We start from the raw sequence: 22,559 nt of genomic DNA, 5'->3' as shown, positions 1-22,559 counted from the left end.
TTGTGCTGGAAGAATGGAAGTCTGCCACTGTTCGAAGAACACAGCCCTCCAGGATAAAGCCATTGGATTATGCTAGGGGTGAGAGGGTATTCAAGATCAGTGTTGCTGGCCAAGAAAGGCCACTGTGTGAAGCACCCACGAGGTAGGCAGCCCTCTAACAGGCAAACTCCTCTGTCAATCAATCAATCATAGAATGACCTTCTGTCAAGAATGTATCATGAGCTAGCTGCAGATATCGTGAAGGCTTCTGATCCTACTTTCACAGCAATATCATGGTAATCCAAGATGCAGTCCAGATAAAGGTGGAATCTGCTTTCTTTTGATCCGTTCGGTCCACTCACATCAATACCTTTCTTAATGCATTTGAACCCTGGGGCCAGGCCCAAGTTCTCCCACAGTAGCTAGAATCAAAGCTCCGAAGCTACCAGTACAATTATGGCCGGCATCATTTATCAAGACTCCCATCACCACATCACTGTAGGGGAATACCCTGAACGCCTCCCCCAAATGGAAGCCAGCCCAGAGCATCCGCAGGCGTGCAATCATAGCTCCAGTTACCGCCCTTACTCTAGCAACATCTGCAAAAGGGATGCAGCCAATCAACTGCAAACACAGGTGAGGTCCCAGGAGCCATGAGTCGACTGTCAAGCCAGTCCAGAGCATCCGCAGGCGTGCAGTCATAACTCCAGTTACCTCCCTTACTCTAGCAACATCTGCAAAAGGGATGCAGCCAATCAACTGCAAACACAGGTGAGGTCCCAGGAGCCATGAGTCGACTGTCAAGCCAGTCCAGAGCATCCGCAGGCGTGCAGTCATAACTCCAGTTACCTCCCTTACTCTAGCAACATCTGCAAAAGGGATGCAGCGAATCAACTGCAAACACAGGTGAGGTCCCAGGAGCTAAGAGTCGACTGTCAAGCCAGCCCAGAGCATCCTCAGGCGCGCAGTCATACCTCCAGTTACCGCCCTTACTCTAGCAACATCTGCAAAAGGGATGCAGCCAATCAACTGCAAACACAGGTGCGGTCCCAGGAGCCATGAGTCGACTGTCAAGCCAGCCCAGAGCATCCTCAGGCGTGCAGTCATAGCTCCAGGTACCTCTCTTACTCTAGCAACATCTGCAAAAGGGAAGCAACGAATCAACTGCAAACACAGGTGAAGTCCCAGGAGCCATGAGTCGACTGTCAAGCCAGCCCAGAGCATCCTCAGGCGTGCAGTCATAACTCCAGTTACCGCCCTTACTCTAGCAACATCTGCAAAAGGGAAGCAGCGAATCAACTGCAAACACAGGTGAGGTCCCAGGAGCCATGAGCCGACTGTCAGGCCAGCCCAGAGCATCCTCAGGCGTGCAGTCATAGCTCCAGGTACCTCCCTTACTCTAGCAACATCTGCAAAAGGGATGTAGCGAATCAACTGCAAACACAGGTGAAGTCCCAGGAGCCATGAGTCGACTGTCAAGCCAGCCCAGAGCATCCTCAGGCGTGCAGTCATAACTCCAGGTACTTCTCTTACTCTAGCAACATCGGCAAAAAGGGATGCAGCGAATCAACTGCAAACACAGGTGAGGTCCCAGGAGCTAAGAGTCGACTGTCAAGCCAGCCCAGAGCATCCGCAGGCGTGCAATCATAGCTCCAATTACCGCCCTTACTCTAGCAACATCTGCAAAAGGGATGCAGCCAATCAACTGCAAACACAGGTGAGGTCCCAGGAGCCATGAGTCGACTGTCAAGCCAACCCAGAGCATCCGCAGGCGTGCAGTCATAACTCCAGTTACCTCCCTTACTCTAGCAACATCTGCAAAAGGGAAGCAGCGAATAAACTGCAAACACAGGTGAGGTCCCAGGAGCCATGAGTCGACTGTCAGGCCAGCCCAGAGCATCCTCAGGCGTGCAGTCATAATTCCAGGTACTTCTCTTACTCTAGCAAGATCTGCAAAAGGGATGCAGCGAATCAACTGCAAACACAGGTGAGGTCCCAGGAGCCATGAGTCGACTGTCAAGCCAGCCCAGAGCATCCGCAGGCGTGCAGTCATAACTCCAGGTACCTCCCTTACTCTAGCAACATCTGCATATGGGATGCAGCGAATCAACTGCAAACAAAGGTGAGGTCCCAGGAGCTAAGAGTCGACTGTCAAGCCAGCCCAGAGCATCCTCGGGCGTGCAGTCATAACTCCAGGTACCTCCCTTACTCTAGCAACATCTGCAAAAGGGAAGCAGCGAATCAACTGCAAACACAGGTGAGGTCCCAGGAGCCATGAGTCGACTGTCAAGCCAGCCCAGAGCATCTGCAGGCGCGCAGTCATAACTCCAGTTACCTCCCTTACTCTAGCAACATCTGCAAAAGGGATGCAGCGAATCAACTGCAAACACAGGTGAGGTCCCAGGAGCTAAGAGTCGACTGTCAAGCCAGCCCAGAGCATCCTCGGGCGTGCAGTCATAACTCCAGGTACCTCCCTTACTCTAGCAACATCTGCAAAAGAGATGCAGCAAATCACCTGCAAACACAGGTGAGGTCCCAGGAGCTAAGAGTCGACTGTCAAGCCAGCCCAGAGCATCCGCAGGCGTGCAGTCATAACTCCAGGTACCTCCCTTACTCTAGCAACATCTGCAAAAGGGATGCAGCGAATCTTAGTGGCAGTGGGTTCATGGTCTGCTGCCAGTGTCCGTGGGTTCATGGTTGCTGCCAGTGTCTGTAGGTTCATGATCTGCTGCCAGTGTCTGTGGGTTCATGGTTGCTGCCAGTGTCCGTGGGTTCATGGTTGCTGTCAGTGTCTGTAGGTTCATGGTCTGCTGTCCGTGTCTGAGCCCTCTTAGTGGCAGTGAGTTTGTGGTCTGCTGCCAGTGTCCGTAGATCCATGGTCTCCTGCCAGTTGCCAGGCCCTCTTAATGGCAGTGGGTTTATGCTCTTCTGCCAGTGACCGTGGGTTCATTGTCTGCTGCCAGTGTCTGACCCCTCTTAGTAGCAGTGGGTTCATGGTTTGCTGCCTGTGTCTAAGCCCTTTTAGTGACAGTGGTTTTGTGGTCTTTTACCTGTGTCTAGCCCCTCTTAGTGGCAGTGGGCTGATGGTCTGCTGCCTGTGTCTGGCCCCTCTTAGTGGCAGTGGGTTCACACTCGTTTGTAACAGCAGTGGGTTTGTGGTTTTCTATCCGATAGAGACTTCTAGCTGCAGATTCCTTACCTTTGAATTTCCCAGGCAGCAGGCTGAATCTGGAAACTTTTGCTCTAGCAATACCCCTTTGGCACGCTGTCAGGTGGCTCCATTCGGCTCCTTGTGACGTCGTCAGCGTCATGGTCTGCTGCCAGTGTCTGAGCCCTCTTAGAGGCAGTGGACTCATGGTTTACTGCCTGTGTCTGTGTCTCTTAGTGTCAGTGGGTTCATGGTCTGCTGCCAGGGTCAGAGTCCTCTTATTGGCAGTGGGTTATTGGTTTGCTGCCTGTGTCTGAGCCCTCTTAGTGGCAGTGGGTTAATGGTCTGCTGCCAGTGTCTGAGCCCTCATAGTGGCAGTGTGGTAATAGTTTGCTGCCTGTGTCTAAGCCCTTATAGTGGCAGTGGGCTCATGGTTCGCTGCCTGTGTCTGAGCCCTCTTAGTGGCAGTGAGTTAATGGTCTGCTGTCAGGGTTAGAGTCCTCTTGGTGGCAGTAGGTTCATGGTTTGCCTCCTGAGCCCTCTTAGTGGCAGGGAGGTTGATGGTTTGCCTCCTGTGCCTGAGCCCTCTTAGTGGCAGTGAGGTTGTGGTCTGCTGCCAGTGTCTGAGCCCTCTTAGTGGCAGCGGGTTAATGGTTTGCTGCCTTTGTCTGAGCTCTCTTAGTGGCAGTGGGTTCATGGTCTGTTGCCAGGGTCAAAGTCCTCTTGGTGGCAGTGGATTCATGGTTTGCTGCCAGTGTCCGTGGGTTCATGGTTGCTGCCAGTGTTTGTAGGTTAATGATCTGCTGCCAGTGTCTGTGGGTTCATGGTTGCTGCCAGGGTCCGTGGGTTCATGGTTGCTGTCAGTGTCTGTAGGTTCATGGTCTGCTGCCAGTGTCTGTGTGTTCATGGTCTGCTGCCAGTGTCCATAGGTTCATGATCTGCTGCCACTGTCCGAGCCCTCTTAGTGGCAGTGGGTTCATGATCTGCTGCCAGTGTCCGTGGGTTCATGGTTGCTGCCAGTGTCTGTAGGTTAATGATCTGCTGCCAGTGTCTGTGGGTTCATGGTTGCTGCCAGGGTCCGTGGGTTCATGGTTGCTGTTAGTGTCTGTAGGTTCATGGTCTGCTGCCAGTGTCTGAGCCCTCTTAGTGGCAGTGAGTTTGTGGTCTGCTGCCAGTGTCCGTAGGTCCATGGTCTCCTGCCAGTTGCCAGGCCCTCTTAATGGCAGTGGGTTTATGCTCTTCTGCCAGTGACCGTGGGTTCATTGTCTGCTGCCAGTGTCTGACCCCTCTTGGTAGCAGTGGGTTCATGGTTTGCTGCCTGTGTCTAAGCCCTTTTAGTGACAGTAGTTTTGTGGTATTTTACCTGTGTCTAGCCCCTCTTAGTGGCAGTGGGCTGATGGTCTGCTGCCTGTGTCTGGCCCCTCTTAGTGGCAGTGGGTTCACACTCGTTTGTAACAGCAGTGGGTTTGTGGTTTTCTATCCGATAGAGACTTCTAGCTGCAGATTCCTTACCTTTGAATTTCCCAGGCAGCAGGCTGAATCTGGAAACTTATGCTCGAGCAATACCCCTTTGGCACGCTGTCAGGTGGCTCCATTCGGCTCCTTGTGACGTCGTCAGCGTCATGGTCTGCTCCCAGTGTCTGAGCCCTCTTAGAGGCAGTGGATTCATGGTTTACTGCCTGTGTCTGAACCCTCTTAGTGTCAGTGAGTTCATGGTCTGCTGCCAGGGTGAGAGTCCTCTTATTGGCAGTGGGTTATTGGTTTGCTGCCTGTGTCTGAGCCCTCTTAGTGGCAGTGGGTTAATGGTCTGCTGCCAGTGTCTGAGCCCTCATAGTGGCAGTGTGGTAATAGTTTGCTGACTGTGTCTAAGCCCTTATAGTGGCAGTGGGCTCATGGTTTGCTGCCTGTGTCTGAGCCCTCTTAGTGGCAGTGAGTTAATGGTCTGCTGTCAGGGTCAGAGTCCTCTTGGTGGCAGTAGGTTCATGGTTTGCCTCCTGAGCCCTCTTAGTGGCAGGGAAGTTGATGGTTTGCCTCCTGTGCCTGAGCCCTCTTAGTGGCAGTGAGGTTGTGGTCTGCTGCCAGTGTCTGAGCCCTCTTAGTGGCAGCGGGTTAATGGTTTGCTGCCTGTGTCTGAGCTCTCTTAGTGGCAGTGGGTTCATGGTTTGCTGTCTGTGTCTGAGCCCTCTTAGTGGCAGTGGGTTCATGGCCCTCATTTAATGACTTCCTGTCAATAGCAACCCTTTCGATAATGTTTTTAGTGGTCACGAGTTTCAAACCTACCGGGAGAGTCCGGAGCCTTCGGGGCAGAGACCTCACAAGCGGTTAGGGTCCCTCTAGAGAGCATAGGCTGCTGAAACACTCTGATTCTTAAAAGGGGCAAGCAAGCTAGAGTGAGCCCTGAAAGAACAAAAGCAATGAACACTACATAGGGTCATGTCTGTCATGGCTTGCTTGAGTGGAGCTGTGACAGCTAAAGTGGGGTCACCACTGGGTCCACAGTTCCTAAGGTGGGTGTTGCATAGGGCTTTATGGACGTCATCTGTCTATGTGTCTGCAGACAAAATGTCAAAAATTACACCATGGTGGAAGCTTCCTGAGTCAAAGAAGCCAATGCCTGAGGGATGCTGAACGAAAGCACCGTAGAGTATGTATTGAATGCAACATGTTTACCATGAATGATGCAAATGTCATTACATATCAAACCTCGAGGTGGTCAGAAAGAAAGACTCATAGTGTGGGTGGAAAGGAAAAAAGTACAGAGGGGGGAAACAATAAAAAGATATGACAGCTTCTGTGGGTATGGTTTAAGGAGGTGAGGGGTGAAGGGATAACATGCAGGACGAAAAGGTAGGGCAGGGGATGCGGGAAGAGATGAGAGTTGATACGGAGGTGTGCCAGAGTTATGTGGAAGGTGCAGAAAGACCTACAGGGGCGATGCCTGAGGTCCAGTGGTGAGAGGACAGGTGCAGATGCATGTGAGAGTTTGGATGTGATTTAAATGCAACAAATGCAGATTCTTCTACCAAAGAGCAAAGTGCTTGTTATTTTGCATTACAATGGGAGGTAAAACAGATTCAAGTTACTGGAAAATGAGGTCACGCTGCTTATTATTCCAGCAGGACATTCTGTGCCAGAGAATGAGTCTATGTCCATTCAGCTCACCGTGACAGACAATATTTGTGTCAGACGTACCTTGCCATAGAACATACCTGTCCAGTAGAGTTGCTATGCCAGACCCATCACATCATGTTGCTATCTGCAAAGCGGCATCTGTTTGAATAATCAGAAAGAGCTTTGAATTCATTTCTGACCTTTTCTTTACGTGGGAAATGCTTGTTCTTTCGCACCTCAAGAGTATTTGCCCATTAGAGGTAATATGGCAGCAGACGTGACGCTGTTGTAAGCAGTCTGCGTCCTTGTATGTTAGTTGGAGGTTTGCTTTATGTCCATCGTGTGAGGGGCACCGTGTACCCTAGTGTATTTGTGGTAATGGTGCACCAAGGTGGATCTTTATGACATTTAGAATGGACCGTGGAGTCAGGCTCTATGGTCTGTTGTGTTGTATTGCTCTGTATAGTGCACTAATCAGTCAAGAGGGTATCCAGGCTCTATGAGCTTCCCACCAAAAGTGGCCCTTTCTGCTGGTGCTGCTGAGAGTTCAGGTATACCCCTGGCTGACTGCTGAGAGATCTTTCCCAAATGTCACTGTCTCTTGCAGCACTTCTCAAGTAGCCCACTCCCGAAGTGACTGGCTGCCAAACATCGTTTCCTGGCCCACCATTGCTGGAGGTTTATTTACATTTTGCATTGTGTTGCATTTAGAGCTGTGTTTGTGGAGATGTTGGGCACAAGGCATGAGTGTTCATATCTAGTACTTAATTTGTTGCTTGCAGCCAGTTGCATATAGAGACATTAAACCCTAAATGCATTGAGTAAATCCTCTTACAAACGTTTGTTCTTATGTCTAGGTCTTCAAGCTGCATAAGAGTAAGGTGGATGATGAAAAGGTGAGGGTGCTCATTAAAAGCGTGCTAGATCACCCAAGCCTCACCAAGCTGGACTTCTCCTACAATCACATCGGTGATCGCGGTGCCCGGGCTGTGGGGAAACTGATGAACAGCAGTAAGCTGGAACAGCTAAACCTGTGTGACAACAGGATCCGGGCCCATGGGGCACAAGCCATTGGCCATGCCCTGTCCAAGAACACCACACTGACCTCCTTGAATCTCCGGCTCAATCACATTGGGGATGAAGGAGGCCAGGCTATCTGTCAAGCTCTCCTGCAGAACTCTAGCCTGGTGGACCTTAACTTGGGCAATAACGAGCTGTCTGAGCCCACCGCTACTGTCCTTTCACAAGTCCTGTCGAAGAACACCACGCTGCGGATCATCAACCTGTCGTGTAACCACATTGGACTGGTAAGCACCTTCCTTCACAGCCTACAAGAGAGAGAGAGTGACAGATATATAAATGTTGGGTCTAAGGGGGAAATTCAACATTCACTCACTCTTGATTTTCAACTTTCTTTAAAAGCAGACTCTCCCCACTCTCCTAGCTAACTGTAAAGTAACCTATGCTGGGTAGAAGTATTTACTATTATTCTTAGGTACTCCTTGAACATGGCACTGCTCCTAACCTACACGCTCCCAAGTATCTCATCAGTCTTGGATGAGCACCTTACATAGACACTTCCCCTGTTGGTCCTCCGCAGGAGACTTCCATGTGTGACTAGACCATGATAAAAAGGCACTTGCCCAAATATTTCACTTGTCAGTGCTAGACACAGGCTTGCAATAGCTTACAAGGGCTTGTAAGCGCTGTCGAATGAGCCCAGGCACCCTTATGAGGCATGCCTTTGAGGATTTCCATCATTTAGTCTAGCCTCTGTGAACTCCGGAACTCAAGCACATCCACCTATCGCTATCCATGCACGTAGCGTGTGCAGGAACCTGTCATTTGAATTACATGAAGAAGAGGAAACAATTTACCCTCCAGAGATGACTGCACAGCAAGTTTATTTATGCCGCTTCCCCACACGTTCTCAAGGCAATGACAGGAAGCAGATGTAAAAAAAAGAAAAACTATGCATATAAGTCAATATTATATACCGTTCATTTCATCGTGCTCAATAATTTCCTGTGTCAGTGTATAAACAAAATATGAAAGACAGACGAGTGCATTGATACAGCGCTCTCAATAGTCAGTGAATATGAAAAAGAAATGATCACATATATGGTATCAAACCACTGAGATTAATGAACAAAATGTGCAAGGGAGCCATTAATTAGAATGAAATCTACACTTCATGAATAATCACCCGGGCTGACTAACAACAGGTCGGCACGGAAAGGGCCCTCGTGGGCTATATTAACATGAAATACAGTCATCTCGTGTTACAGCATCTCCAATTGCTGTATTGATTACAATTTCCTACCCAATAAGACACCATCTAATTAAATAAGGATATAGCTGTACGGTCCAGCTTTCAAAAGCTTTAAATCTTATCCTACATGGATGGATAGTTCTTCGTCCACATTAAGACCATCCAGTGTTTGGTATTGCAATTCAGGATACAACTTTTAATGTAAAGCAATGATGTAAGAAATTATTGACCACTATAAGATGAATTTGATATAATATTGACTTTCCTGTACAGTCTCTCTTTTAGTTTCACATTGGGCGTTGAGTCTGTTTTATGTGTTTAATAAAGAAATGAGCTCCTGAAAACCATCCAGTGTAGACCGCTTCTTGGAATCATTTTGGGAAAGACTCTTCAGAGTTTGAACGTGTGGGCAAGAAACCTTTATAAACCTTTTATGCAGTAATCTCTGGCATGCACATTCTTTCATCATCTGTATTTATATTCACTCCTGAAACCAAAGGCAAAAAGTGCTGTATGATTAGGACCTGACTTACGGTTATTCTATATAATTATAAGTGTCAGGTTTCAGTGGTATTTAGGTATTGTTTTGTAATCATAATTACTCTTTAACTGTGCTTTTTCCCAATGAATTTATGAGGTTCTTTAAACCTACATTGAGGTGTTAGGACCAAAGTTAATCATAAAATCACCTAAATGTTGGGTCTTTATTATATATATTTTTCATCATATACCACTTCCAACAGTTGATTTCACCGGCCTGCAGCATGTGGCCAACCCTTCTGGAGAGCCTTGATAGGCCTCAGAGCCTGGCATTCGACTAGGCCTTTCACTCAACCCACCATGGGCCGCCAATCGCCTCTGGACATGTCTTTTGGCTTTGGGCAGCAAGGGCTGGTGCAGGGCCTGGCTTTTGACCAGGCTCTGCTTCCAGCCAGCCATGGGCAGCCAACCCCGCTGCACACACCCTTCAGTTGTGCACAATAGTAGTGGACCATGGGGATTTGCCAATGTTTTCTTTACTCTGTCGAAGGGGTCATAGACTATTGTAGCTTTTTTGTACATCCGTGGAGTTCACTGACCCAGTGCAGGGTCAGAAAATACAGTAGCAGGTCAAGCAAGAGTTCAGATGGCCTTGTTGTGGGTTCATAGTCCCTTTGTATGTGTTTGGAGACCTCTGTGTACCGGGCAGGGGGCTGCAATCTCAACCCCAGGCTACATATTTTATTTTGATTAAGGCGGTCTCCCAGCTCAGCTAGGTGATCTGGATAGGCGAGTCCCTGAGACCTGTAATGGCAACTACATATGAAGATCTTCTCCACTCAGTGCCTACTTTTGTGCCTCCTATGCCCGGCGGCACCCCTTTTTTAAAAAAGAGTGTTCTTAACCACCTTCGTTTTTTGGGTAGGAGCACAGGGCAAATACAAACAATACCCGACAATGATTCCATGTTGTAATTGCACAGGCGACATTTCTTTGAAAGGTCTTTGTATGACGCCATGCTTGCATAAACTCTATTAAGGGAGATCATAGAAAACAAATCTGTATAAATGGTAATCCCACTGATCTGGTCAAAGTCCGGAAAGGTTTTTGCCCCATTTGTCTCCAGAGAAGTTCTCCACGGTGTAGCCTGCATCTTTCCTGTTTGACAGTGTCTTCATGACCTTAAAGATTGAGAGGGCTTTTTCCTGTTTTCTGACTATGGTTAAATGAAAGTCTAGAGATTTCTCTGCCCCATAACTCTTCAAGTCGCAGGGAAGAGAGGGCCCTTTTTTTTTCTTGTCCTCATTCCATCTTCAATTATTGAAATAAGCATCATTACGGTATCTGGGGTTCACATGCTCCAAATATTGGATTTTCTTCTTTAAACATATTAAGTGGGCTTCCTCGAAACTATCTTACTCACATTGCCCAACTGCTTTAAGAAGATGTAATCATTGGATGAATACATTTGCTTAGTCTCAGCATATCCCAAAAGTCACCGCCCTCCTTTCGCTCATGTTGCCATCTATCTATCTTCTCAAAAAAGGCCACAGAGTTTCTCCACGCTTGCCAGTAAGGTGGAGAGGCTTGAGTCCATAATTTGCATATTTTTGTTCTCGCAATTAAGATTAAGTAGAATGTTAGATTTCTTTGCTTTGTATTTAAGACTAGTACCCGGCATCCTGTTGACTTATCCCAAACATGATTAAGATCGTGCTTACCTCCGTAGCAATACCCTCTGAGAGGGAGATCGTCTCACCCACGGAGAGACACAACTCTTCTAACTTTGGACAGGTGGCGAACATGTGCATGTCGTCCGACTCGTTGCTTCCACAACGTTTGAATAGGGTCACCATTACCCCTTATTTTTGCCAGCCTTTCCGGAGTCCAGTATATTCTATAAAGAGTAAAGAAGTGGTTCTTCCTTAATGCAGCAGGCTTAGCAATCGAGTAAAGTGTAGATCAAGATACTTGCCATAATTCTTCCAGCTCGGGGTCCGGCAAGTATCCATCCCATAGCGAAAATGGAGCCCTCATCTTGTCATTGGCCGCTGTGGGTAGAAATTGATACCACTGCGCCACTTCCTTTGATTTATTTTTTTAGGCCTGCACTCTTGAAGGTCTCTCTCCATTTGGCTCGGTTGCATTCCTAACCAATCTTGGCTCTTCAGCCATGAGTTCACTTCATAGATTTTGAACCTCGAGATATCCCCCTCAGTCGTGTTACTCCAGTATTCCCAGGTTGTGTGCTGCCCCTCGTCTAACAACTGTTCCCATCTGCTTATCCTGCACTGTTTAAAGGGGGCCGAAAGAGTATCCAACAGGCACTCCGGAGTACCAGGGGAGTGCCATGTGAGACACAACTTACTGCACTATGCACTACCCAAAAGTGATCTAACCTCAAACCAGATTTTTGCTGCTGCTTAAAGACATTTTAGTCTGACCTTCTTTTTTTTTTTTTTTTGGAAAATTTTTATTGTGCAGAAAGAAGGTTACAAGCACGGGCCTACAACCACCTGGGCCGGCCGCTAGTAGGTAAAAGTTCAAACAGTGCAAACACAATGACTGGCCCACCGGGGCTCCGCACCCTACAGAAGATCAGACTGCACATAAAGGAAATCAGGATACACCTTTTTAACATAAATAACAACTTAAAACATAAGCGAGGCAAGAAAACATGAGATGGGCGTCGGGCCACAGCAGGGGCACTTCCATATCCGACCACCCGATGGCAGTCAAGAAGAAGGGGAACAAAGAGGTAGGGGTGGGAAGGAGAAACGGGAATACCAAAACTTTACTCAGATGTGCCAGATAATTAAGGAACCATCAAGGATCAGGGGGACAAGGCTACCTCAGACGTTTCCACCAGGGGGGGAGCACAAATACTTCCACGATACACATTCCACTGCCCCCAAATTCTGCTCCAAGCCCCGGGTTTACCACGAGCCACATACACAGTCTTTTCCCTGAACATGCACCAGTCCATGTTCTCCTTCCAGACAGACACGGTGGGGGGCCGCTGCGAACCCCAAAGCTGCGCTATGTCCCTCTTTGCTATCATGTTCCCCAGGGCCGCCCACCGAGTCTGGGCCGCGTTATAATCATTGGGCTCCCACACATTCAGAACACAACGACGCACCTCCGGCAACAGCGAGACCCCGGTGACTCGGCTCATAACCTCATGCACCTGACGCCAGTATTTCACCACCTCGCGGCACTCCCACAGGATGTGGAGAAAGGTGGCACTGTGCCCACAGCCACGCTTACAGAGCCCGTCCTCAGAAAACCCCATTGAGACCAATCGGGGACCCGTCACGTAAACGCGATGGAGGATCTTAAGCTGGACCAAACGGAGACGGGCCGGGATGGCAACCTCCTTAGGAGATGACAGCGCGGACTGCCAGTCCTCGTCGTCCAACTCAACCCCATCCCCCGTCCATGCCTCCCGTAGACGCACCAAGAGGTCAGCCCGATTATTAATCAATTTTTTATAGATCAAAGAGATAGTACTATCGGGAACGTGACCGTCGAGTATGCGGTCCTCGAGGGGCGAAGAAACAGGGACCGTGGACCCTTCCCCAAAAACCGAGAGCAGGGCATGCCGAACCTGAGCGTAGCGGAAAAACTCCCTCTCACTAAGCTCATACTCGCTCCGGAGCGCCGCGAAGGTCTTGACCGCGCCTTTAACCCACAGATCCCCCACTCTGCTAATGCCGATCGTGTCCCAGTGCTCAAAGCCTTTCGTCGTCCAGAGGCTCCCCAGGCGGTCTGAGGCAAACAAGGGAGTAGCACACGTTAAACGCTCACTCCAGCCCATCGCTACATTCGCCGCCTTCCACACCCGTACCGCAATCTTGGTAGGGCCCGTGAGGGTCCTACCAGCAGATCGGGAGTAAAGCGCTCTGTTATAATTACCGCCGGGAAGCAGGAATTTATCCATCTCATACGCCGGGTTCAGACCAGGAGCATACGTGGCATGGTTAATTGCCGACAGTTGGGAGGCCCAATAGTACCGTCTAATGTCAGGAAGCGCGATGCCCCCGTCATACCAGGGGAGAGTAAGCTTTGCCAGAGCGATACGCGCCCGCCCGTCCCAGACCAGTCTCCTCTGCAGACTCTCCACCTCCCGAAAGTAGGCCACCGGAATGACATCAAAGGAGTTCTGAAGTGCGTAAAGAAATCTGGGAAGGGACATCATTTTAAACAGGGCCGCGCGACCAAGCGGAGACAGGGGCAACCTACACCAACGAGCCGTATCCACCCTCAAACGTCGGAGTGGAGACAGGAGGTTCTGCTCATAGCGGACCGCCGGGTCCAACGAAACATATACCCCCAGGTACTTAAAGCCGGATGAGGACGTTTGGATAGGAAGTAGAGGCGGCAAAATGGGAGGGCCACCGGAGATAGGGTACACGCAAGATTTGGACCAGTTAATTATCAAACCCGAGTTTTTCCCGAAGGAAGTGAGGACATCAAATAGAACATTAAGCGACTGTCGCTGCGAGGTGAGGTACAGAAGAATATCATCCGCGTACAGCGAGACCCGATCCTCGAAGCCCGGGGCCCACCGGATCCCTCTGATAGAGGGCTCCCAGCGGAGCCAGGCGGCGAGCGGCTCCAAGGCAAGAGCAAAAAGCAGAGGGGACAACGGGCACCCCTGCCTAGTGCCCCTCCCGAGAGCAAAAGGCCGGGAAGCCCGCCCATTGACAACCACCTGAGCCATTGGTCCGGCATAAAGAAGCTTCACCCAGCTAAGAAATCCCTCCCCAAAGCCAAACTTCTCCAAGACCCCCCAGAGGAATGGCCACTCGATGGTATCAAAGGCCATGGTGGCGTTCAAGGAAACCACTACGGCTGGTTCAGAAAAGTATTTCGCCCTAGCTAGGACGCCGTGCAGACGCCGCAGATTAAGAGCGGTATTACGGTGGGGGATGAAGCCGCATTGATCCGGATGAATCAGATCACAGATAACGCTCAGCAAGCGGTTGGCGAGGACTTTAGCCAGGATTTTGGGTTCTGCGTTTAAGAGGGAGATAGGCCTATATGAAGCACAGCGGTCACATGGTTTACCCTCCTTAGGAATCACGACTATAGTCGCCAGACACTGGTCGGCGGGAAGGGAACCCCTCTCGTTCGACTCCTGAAACATACGACGAAGGAAGGGCGCGATTTTATCCGGGCGTAGTTTGTATAGTTCGATCGGCAGGCCATTGGGGCCCATGGCTTTGCCCGAGCGAAGGGAGCTAATCGCAGTAGCAATCTCGTCGACGGCCAAGGGGGCATCCAACCGCTCACGGTCCTCGACGGATAAGCCGGGCAGGACAATATCCCGTAGTAGAAGACGAGAGTCGTCTTCATCTCTATCAGACACCGGGGAATACACCGCCCGGAGGTGGTCAGCAAAGCACTCCACAATCTCACCAGGCTCAGTCACACACACTTCATCCGCAACCCGGAGCTCTGGGACCACACGATTCACTCTCTCCTTCCTATCCAGCCAAGCAATCAATTTACCAGCCTTGTCTCCAGCATCATACAACCTACCCTGCTGCTCCCTATACATGGTCCTGGCAGCGTCAGTGACAAGGGACTTATACTCGAACTGCTTCAGGCTGAGGGCATGTAGCCCATCCGGAGTGACACCCGTCTCCAAGGCCGCCTCCAACCCCAAGATGTCGGTCTCCAGCTTCACCACAGCCTCCATCTTAACCTTCTTAGCCGCCACAATCTGGGATAGGGCCTGCCCACGGAGTACTGCCTTAAAAGCTTCCCACAGGGACACTGCAGACATAACCGACCCATCATTCTCAAGGAAATATTGGTCAATCGACTTGACCAGGCTATAGCGGATCGTGGGGTTCCGCAGGTACCAAGGGTTAATAGGAGCGATCCGCCCAGCAGACCTCGTCCCAGTGTCAAAAAGCAACCACAGTGGGGAATGATCAGAAATACCCCGGGCCAGATGCTTAACCTCTCGAATCCGGGCAGTCTGGGCCGCGGGCATAAGAAAGTAATCCAATCTGGAGAGACTCCCATGCGCCCCAGAGTGAAAGGTGTACTGACACTGTGTAGGATGCATTAACCTCCAGCAATCGACCAGACCGAAGGTCTCCAAGAATCCGCCAAGCCACGCCTGCGCAGCAGGGAGGGCCCTGGGTGGGTGGCGATCCCGGTCGCCCGAGACTACCGAATTGAAATCCCCACCCATAAGCAGAAGACTGTCAGGAAGCTCAAGCAGCATTCGACCCAAGTCTGAAAAGTTGGAGTTCTGGAGGCCCGGGGGAACATAGACAGAGACCAAGGAAAGGGACTGCCCCTCCCACCGCCCAATCAAAGCCACATAGCGCCCTCTATCGTCCGGGACTACCCTGGTGATCTCCAGCGGAAGTGAAGAGCGCAGGAGAATGCCAACCCCTCTAGAGCCAGTGGTGAAACCAGAATGGGCAACAAGTCGGTACCCCCCCCTGTTCATGGCATGACAAACGTTACCCACCAGATGCGTCTCCTGTAAAAACACCACATCAGGAGACATACGTCGCAAGTATTGCAGCACAACACCCCGTTTGATACGGTCCCCCAATCCATTGACGTTCCATGACATCAAATTGGAACAGAACAAAGACCTCGCATTAAAAACAAAACACACAAATCAAAACCCCCCAACCCCCCCCAACTTCCAACTCCCCCCACCCTGCACCCCTGCGACCCGAAAAACCACCCCAACTTGCAGTGTGCCTGTCGCCCCATAAACCCCTTTCTACGGAAAGACCCCGGAGGAGGAGAGGGACCCGTCCCCAACCGCCCCCCACATTGATCATAATGAAACAAAATGCAAAAGGGAAGTTGAACCCAGCCGAACAGTACACAATGGCAAAGTCAAGGACCAAAGTCACTCCGAGGGAGACCCGCCACCCTCGGTACCAGCAGAGGGCCCAGGCCGGTCCCCGCGGCCCGGCAGCGAGTCAAGCCAGTCACTCACAGTCGCGGGAGAGTCAAAAAAGATTGTCCGATCGTCGTGCTCCACTCGGAGCCTAGAAGGAAAAAGCATGGAGTACTTGAGACCCAGGTCGCGGAGGCGACGCTTCACCCCCTGGAAGCCCATCCTCTGTTTCTGGACAAGTTGGGTGAAGTCCGGGAAAAAGTTAATAGACGCATTCTCATGGCGGACCGGGCCATGTGCCCGCGAGGCCTGCAAAATCACATCTCGGTCTCTGTAGTAGAAAAGTTTGGTAACAATGGGCCTCGGGGGGGCCCCCGGCCGCGGCCGACCGCCCGGAACTCGATGGGCCCGCTCCACAGCAAAGAACTTACTCAGGCCGGCGGGGGCAAGATGCTTGAGGATGAGCTCCTCCACCAAGAGATCCACCGGGTGGTTGTCGGAGGTCTCCGGGACGCCTATGACGCGGATGTTATTGCGGCGGGCCCGTCCCTCAAAGTCCTCCAGCCGCCGGGCCATCTGATCGTTGACCGACTTGAGGTCGCCGAGAGTGGCCCGCTGGTCCGACACATCCGCAACCAGGGTGGACGTCCGCACGTCAAGCAATTGAACCCTCTCGTTGGTCTTGGAGAGATCCGCCCGAATCAGTGCGACATCAATAGCCACCGTGTCGATTTTACGGGCCAGGGCCTCGTATTGCGTAGCAATAGTCTCCTTGATGCCGTTAATGGCGCCCATAATGTCCTGCAGGGACGGATCCGAAGACATGGACGGGCCACCACCAGCTTCTTCCGAGGGGGCACCAGCCGCTCCAGGGGACCCTCTTCCTTGAGTATAGCGATCCATGTTGTTAGTCTGGACCGGACCCCCGCGGAGGGATGTCTTAGTCTTACGCCCCTCGGGGCCCCCCCTGCCACCCATGAGAACCACGCTCACCAACGGGGACCACCGGCCAAGCGTCAAGGGGGCACCGGCCACTCAGTCAGAAGCCGCACCAGATACCGTGTTGCGGCCGGGCGAGGAAACCAAAGTCAACGGGCCCACTGGCGGCAGGCCGAGACAAGGGCATCCAGCAGGGAGAAACACCCAGCCGCTCCAAGCAGTTACGATGTCCAGCCCCTCAGGGATCCAAAAGTGAAACCGAAAGTAATGGAGCGGCCACTGGCACAGATCCGCTGCCGCTGTTGTTCAATTACGCCCCGGCTCCACAGGTCACCCTCGCACCGGGCCCAGCCATCGATTGGGCCTCGAAAGTTCCAGCCATCGTAGATCAGGATTCCCAGGTCCGATTCGGTTTCTGAAAGAAGGTCCACGTTCAGCTAGAATTCGCCTTCAAGATTCCGTCAGCCAAGTCAGGATAATGTCAGGATAAATTCCGAGGAGCAGCGAGGGTCCGGGGAGCCCTGTGCTCACGCGACCATCTTGGATGCGCGCTAGGCTCCTCCTCCAAGTCTGACCTTCTTAAAGTATTTAGGCGTCCCAAACTTATAGGTAAAGCCCTCCTTGGGCATTAAGTATTGCTCTGTACATGGCGCCATTAAGGTTTTGTCTGGGTTGAAAAGTAACAATCTATTATTCTTCGGCTGAAAGGTCCAGCAATAAAGTTGGAAGTCTGGAATCCCCAACCCCCCTGCTCCAGCCTTTCTCCTTAATGTCTTCCAAGAGAGACATATACCTTTGTTGCCCCAAATAAAATATGTAATTTTCCTCTGCAGGGCTTGAATGTCCTTTTTATGAAAGTTTAGGGGGATATTGTCCAACAGAAAAGTGAATATAGGAAGGATGAATATCTTCACCAAATTGATCCGCCCATATATAGATAACGGTAGGTTCCGCTATCTCTTTAACAAATTTCCTATCTCCTGAATCGCTTTTTCTAGGTTAGCTGCAGCAATTTTCCCAATATCTTTAATTATTTTTAGCCCCAGATACCTTGTCTCTGTAACACTTACAACATCCTGCTCAGAGTGATTCCACACCATAACCTCTGTTTTATTCTCATTAATTTTATATCCTGAGAGTTCCCCGAAAGTCCTTACCTCTGTCATGAGCTGTGGCAAAGCTCAGAGTATGTCTGGAGTGAAGACCATCAAGTCGTCCGCATAAAATGCTATCTTTATTGAAAAGGACTCTACCTCAAAAGCCTTAATTTCTACTTTCAGTCTTAAACTTTGAGTGAATGGCTCAATATAAAGGTGGAAGAGAATGGGAGAGAGAGAGGACACCCCTGTCTAGTCCCCCTTTCTATTTTCACTGGTGCTAACAGGCAGTCGGTACCTAATACTCGAGCAGTAGGAGTATAATAAATCTTGCCTAATGTAGCTAACAAAGACTTACTCATGCCAAAATGATCTAAAACTGCCATAAGATACTTCCAATTAACACGATCAAACGCTTTGGCTGCGTCCATGGTAACGACCGCTAACGGGGCACCTGAGGTTATAGCTAGGGCTATTGAACCTATCAGCAAGTGGTTCAGCTCTCTCAGGTTTCTCCCTGGCAAGAAACCTTTTTGGTTCTCATGTATTAGGTGTCCCACTACTTTATTTAAACGTACTGCCAAGATACTGGTGAAGACTTTATAATCACTAATGAGTAATGAAATTGGGTGATACGATTGGCACTGAAGGGGGTTCTTACCTGGCTTTGGGATTAAACTATTTCTGCTTTGTTCCATGATTCCGGGATGGGATTACCTTCGAACAATATAGAGTTAAACAGTTTGATCCAAATTGGAATTATCCCGTCAGCATTTGCAGCATAAAACTCGCTAGGAATCGTATCGGGACCAGCAGCCTTGCCTCTTTTTGCTTTTTTAATTGCTGCCAGAATTTCACTACCTGTTATTTCCTGATGCAGAAACTGTTGTTGTTCATGTGATAGCTTAGGGAGGTGTTTCCCTTATAACCATGCCTCTATGTCTGCTTTGTTTGTTAAGAGATCTTCCTAGTATAAATCCTGAAAATATTCATTAAAGGCTTGTTTTATCTCTCAGCTCTCTTCCACCATACTATCTGTGCTATCTATGATCTTCTTAATATAGTTCTGATTCCTTTCCAGCCTTGCTTTCCACCCCAGCAGTCTCCCACAGCTTTCTCCTTTCACTATATCCCTGGCTCTGCTAACTTCTCACTGCTGTGACACCTTCTCTTCTGACTTTACTCTAAATTTCATTTGTAGTTCCTCCAGGGTTGCCTCTTTCCCCATTCTCTCCTCTTTGCTCAGTACGTCCATTTTTAATAGCTTTTCTATTTTCGCCATATCTTCCTCCAGTCCAGAGAATTCTGCTTTTTCTTCTCCGGCCCAGTTGATCAATAGACTTTTGAGAATCCCCCTAGACCAAGCCTTATACGCATCCCAAACTATATGCGGGTGGGCTGATGTAATATTCTAAGAGAAGAACTCCTCTGTTCCCAGAGCTAACTTAGCCACTATTCCTTCCCTAAGTAAGATCCTTCTGTTGACTGTCCACCTCCTTACCCATGTTGAATCTGCAAAAAAGAGGTGAATGGGGAGATGTTATATCCATGCCACTTTCTCCACCTCTCTCCTGTCCACCCTGGGTGCATTTTAAAGGGGTCTCTATGCACTCTCTGAATTTCTAAGCTCCAAATTGAAGAAACCAGTTTCCTGTGGAAAGGCACTTCTCAACAGTTTAATTACTAAAGATGTAATGTCTACCCCTTCAATGCATTCAGCAACTCCCAGGATTCTAACATTATTCCTTCTTGCATTGTTCTCCAACTTTTCTAGTTTATCAGTCAAGGTCTTCTCTCTTTGCTTCAAACACACAATTTCTTGTGTGTTCTCTTGGACAGATGACTTAAGTCCTTGTAGCCCGCACTCTAACTCCCGTGTTCTTTGTGTTAGACCCTCAGTCTTTGTCTCCAGACTAGAGCAAGTTGCTTGAATCTCTCGTTGATTTAACTCAGAGATCGAAAACCACTCCTTGATTTCCTGTGTTAGCTTGCCTAACATAGCCTGGACATGGTGTAGCCCTTTAAAGGTCCCAATATCCGGCTCCCCTGTCTGTGAAGTCCTGTCTGGGGCATTATTCTGCTCAGCTTCATCACTCCCCATATGGACGTTTGTCTCTGCAGATGTTAAACAGGAAAACTTGTTCTGCGTGGGAATAGCCAGGTAGTCTCCTCCTTGACTGCCCAAATACAGGTCCATTACCCCTGCCATATTCATAAGGATCCCTGCGGCCGGAGACCCTCCGTCCTCTTCTTTGCCCTCTTCTATCCTAAAATCTGTTGTGACCTTAAAGTAAGATTTCAATAAGGGGGTAATTTAATGGGGTCTTACGGCTAGAGAGTCCTGCTTCTTCTTTAAATTGGGTATTAACCCTACCTTGGATGAGGGTATACTAGTAACCGACTTTCTAAACATTCAGGCGTTGCTTTGGGTCTTTATTTGTTTAGCTGATACCTTCAATGGGACGAGGGCACATCTATTTCTGCCTTCGGACTCATCTGCTCTCGGAGCCCACATAGAACTATGGGACCTCAATGTGTATCTGGTGGCAGTCACCCGTTACCTCCCCCCTCTGACTTGTTTCTTCCTACCTAGATGGTTGTGCCTCCCAGAATCACTTTGATGGAGTGGCAGGCTGTCCAAACTGGCCACCAACTGGGAACAGACTGCCACACTGGACTTACCATCTGTCCCAGCATCCATTGGGGCATGTTTGCAGGCACCGCTTCTCTTGCTACTCTTGCTACTAGCCCTGCTGGCCCTAACATAGCATAGCGGGTGTTACGGCTTCCTCTGGGCCCCTTCCAGACTTCTCCATGAGCTGCTTACTTCCTCTGTGCAGCGGAGTTGTGCTCACGCTGCCACCAGCCGCGTTGCTGCCTCGCTGCAGAACGCGCTGGACCATGTGAAGCTGCCGAAAGGGAGCCGCCATGATATACCAAAGCGGCGTCCCTTGAGCGACCATCTGGCAGCCGACAGAGTGTAAAGCTGAGGGGGATCCAAAACCTCCAGTTGCCGGTAAGCTATCCTGCACTCATTCTGCACTCTGCCCGGGTGGCTCCCGACCTGCGCTCAGCCGGCCGCCATGTTCCCTCTATGAGTCCTCTCGCGAGAGGGCCCTTTTAAGATAAAATTGCAGGGTTGATAGTGTGGAACTAGTGGCTATATGAGCACATGAGATGTGGGTTCTGAGCTATTATGGTGATGAAATAAGTGTTTAAGCAGTGTGCATAATTACATTTTAGCCATGTGCCCAATTTCCATGGAAACACCACCAGCCCTTGTGTCAAAGGCGGAAGGAATTTTGCGTTAAGCACCAAAAGAAATGGTGCATTCGTTGGTGCCTCAAGGTGGTTATATAGGTGCCGGAGAGTAAAGCACACTTTGCTTTCAGATATGTCCAATGCTCAGAGATAGTCGTTTGTGGCGACAGTGTTTCTGTTGCTTCTCGATTCCAGTATTACCTAGACACTAAAACAGGGGATTTGCTAGCATTGATTGCTAGTTTGTTGTCTTGATTACATTTGTCACAGGCTAATATACATTTCTGTAGGCCTGTGGCTGTGTGGTCCGGTATCATGGTACAGGCTGCATATTGCAGTGATTACATACAAAGAATATTTAGCCTCGGTGGGTGGGTCCAATCAACCCTAATTGCATCAGGTTTGCCAAATACAGGCTGAAAAGCCGAGGGGTTTCAAGACTCTGCTTGTCACTATCTTCTCCTCACTGTTTGCTGCATGTTGCTGTGTGGTCAACAGCAGATTTGCAGGTTAGCTCTGGGCAGTGGCTCAGTGCAGGGCAAGCAGCAACTCCATGATGGCATGCCTAATGAACAGACACAAGACAGATCACTGTGCAGACTGATGTCTCCAGAATCAATGTCCTCTCATGAAACACTGCCACAAACTCTGCTCCTTTACATCCTGATGGTCTGAGAAGCGTGAGCGCACATCCTCTCGTACATATGGGTCCGGCCATGTGATGAACTTCTCCAGTGCCAATGCACAGGCCGAGGAGGAGTCCACTCGGCACGGGTTTAGGTGAAGCAGTGGTGCTTTAAATGTATACATTATCTCAAAACATCTGTGCAGCTGAAAAACACGGCTAAGCAACCACTACTCTGGGATCCTAGTATGTGCTGCAGACACTGCAGTTTTAGCAACAAATAGGCCCTTGAACCTACTCTGAGGCTGCAAACGAATGTCTGATGTGTTCATGATACAACCCCAGCATCAGCCTGGACAACCCTCATTCCCAATTCCTCCATGTCAGAATGACGCTTGGAACTTATTGGAATGAAATAAGGCTTGACACTAGACAACATCCCCCATACAAAGCGCGTGGTCACTTGTATATCTTGCTGTCACCAAAAGCCCTCTAGCGAACAGTATACATACTAATGTTTTGCAGACTGCTTACCCCCATAACTACACAGAGCAAGAATAAGCCCTGATCAGATAGTCATAATATATTGATTAACCCGGTTCTTAGTGTCTTGAGGCAACGAACAGGACTGTGTGACAGTAACCAAGATGCAGTAACCAAGCACACCGTAATATCTATCTGATACCCCCGGTAGAAAGGCTTCCTTCAGCAGATGTTTGACATTTGTCTGAATAAAAGTTTGGTGACGCGCAACATCCTGTGATTCT

At 49.7% G+C, this 22,559-nt stretch overlaps 1 protein-coding gene across 3 annotated transcripts in view; it reads left to right on the top strand.

The window, feature by feature from the left end:
• The window catches only part of DRC5 (dynein regulatory complex subunit 5), a 132,138-nt gene that overhangs the window by 83,174 nt on the left and 26,405 nt on the right, over positions 1–22,559 (top strand). For all 3 annotated transcript variants that reach the window (XR_014962888.1, XM_085610172.1, XM_085610171.1), the window contains exon 4: positions 7,096–7,545. Coding sequence is in view for 2 of the 3 variants with exons in the window: in XM_085610172.1 (XP_085466298.1) it covers positions 7,096–7,545 (450 nt within the window). In the remaining variant the exon portion in view is untranslated. The remainder of the gene's footprint in view (positions 1–7,095; positions 7,546–22,559) is intronic.

Source organism: Triturus cristatus, chromosome 6 (assembly GCF_964204655.1).
Source record: "Triturus cristatus chromosome 6, aTriCri1.1, whole genome shotgun sequence".
NCBI lineage: Eukaryota > Metazoa > Chordata > Amphibia > Caudata > Salamandridae > Triturus > Triturus cristatus.
This window is presented reverse-complemented; position numbering and strand designations above follow the sequence as displayed.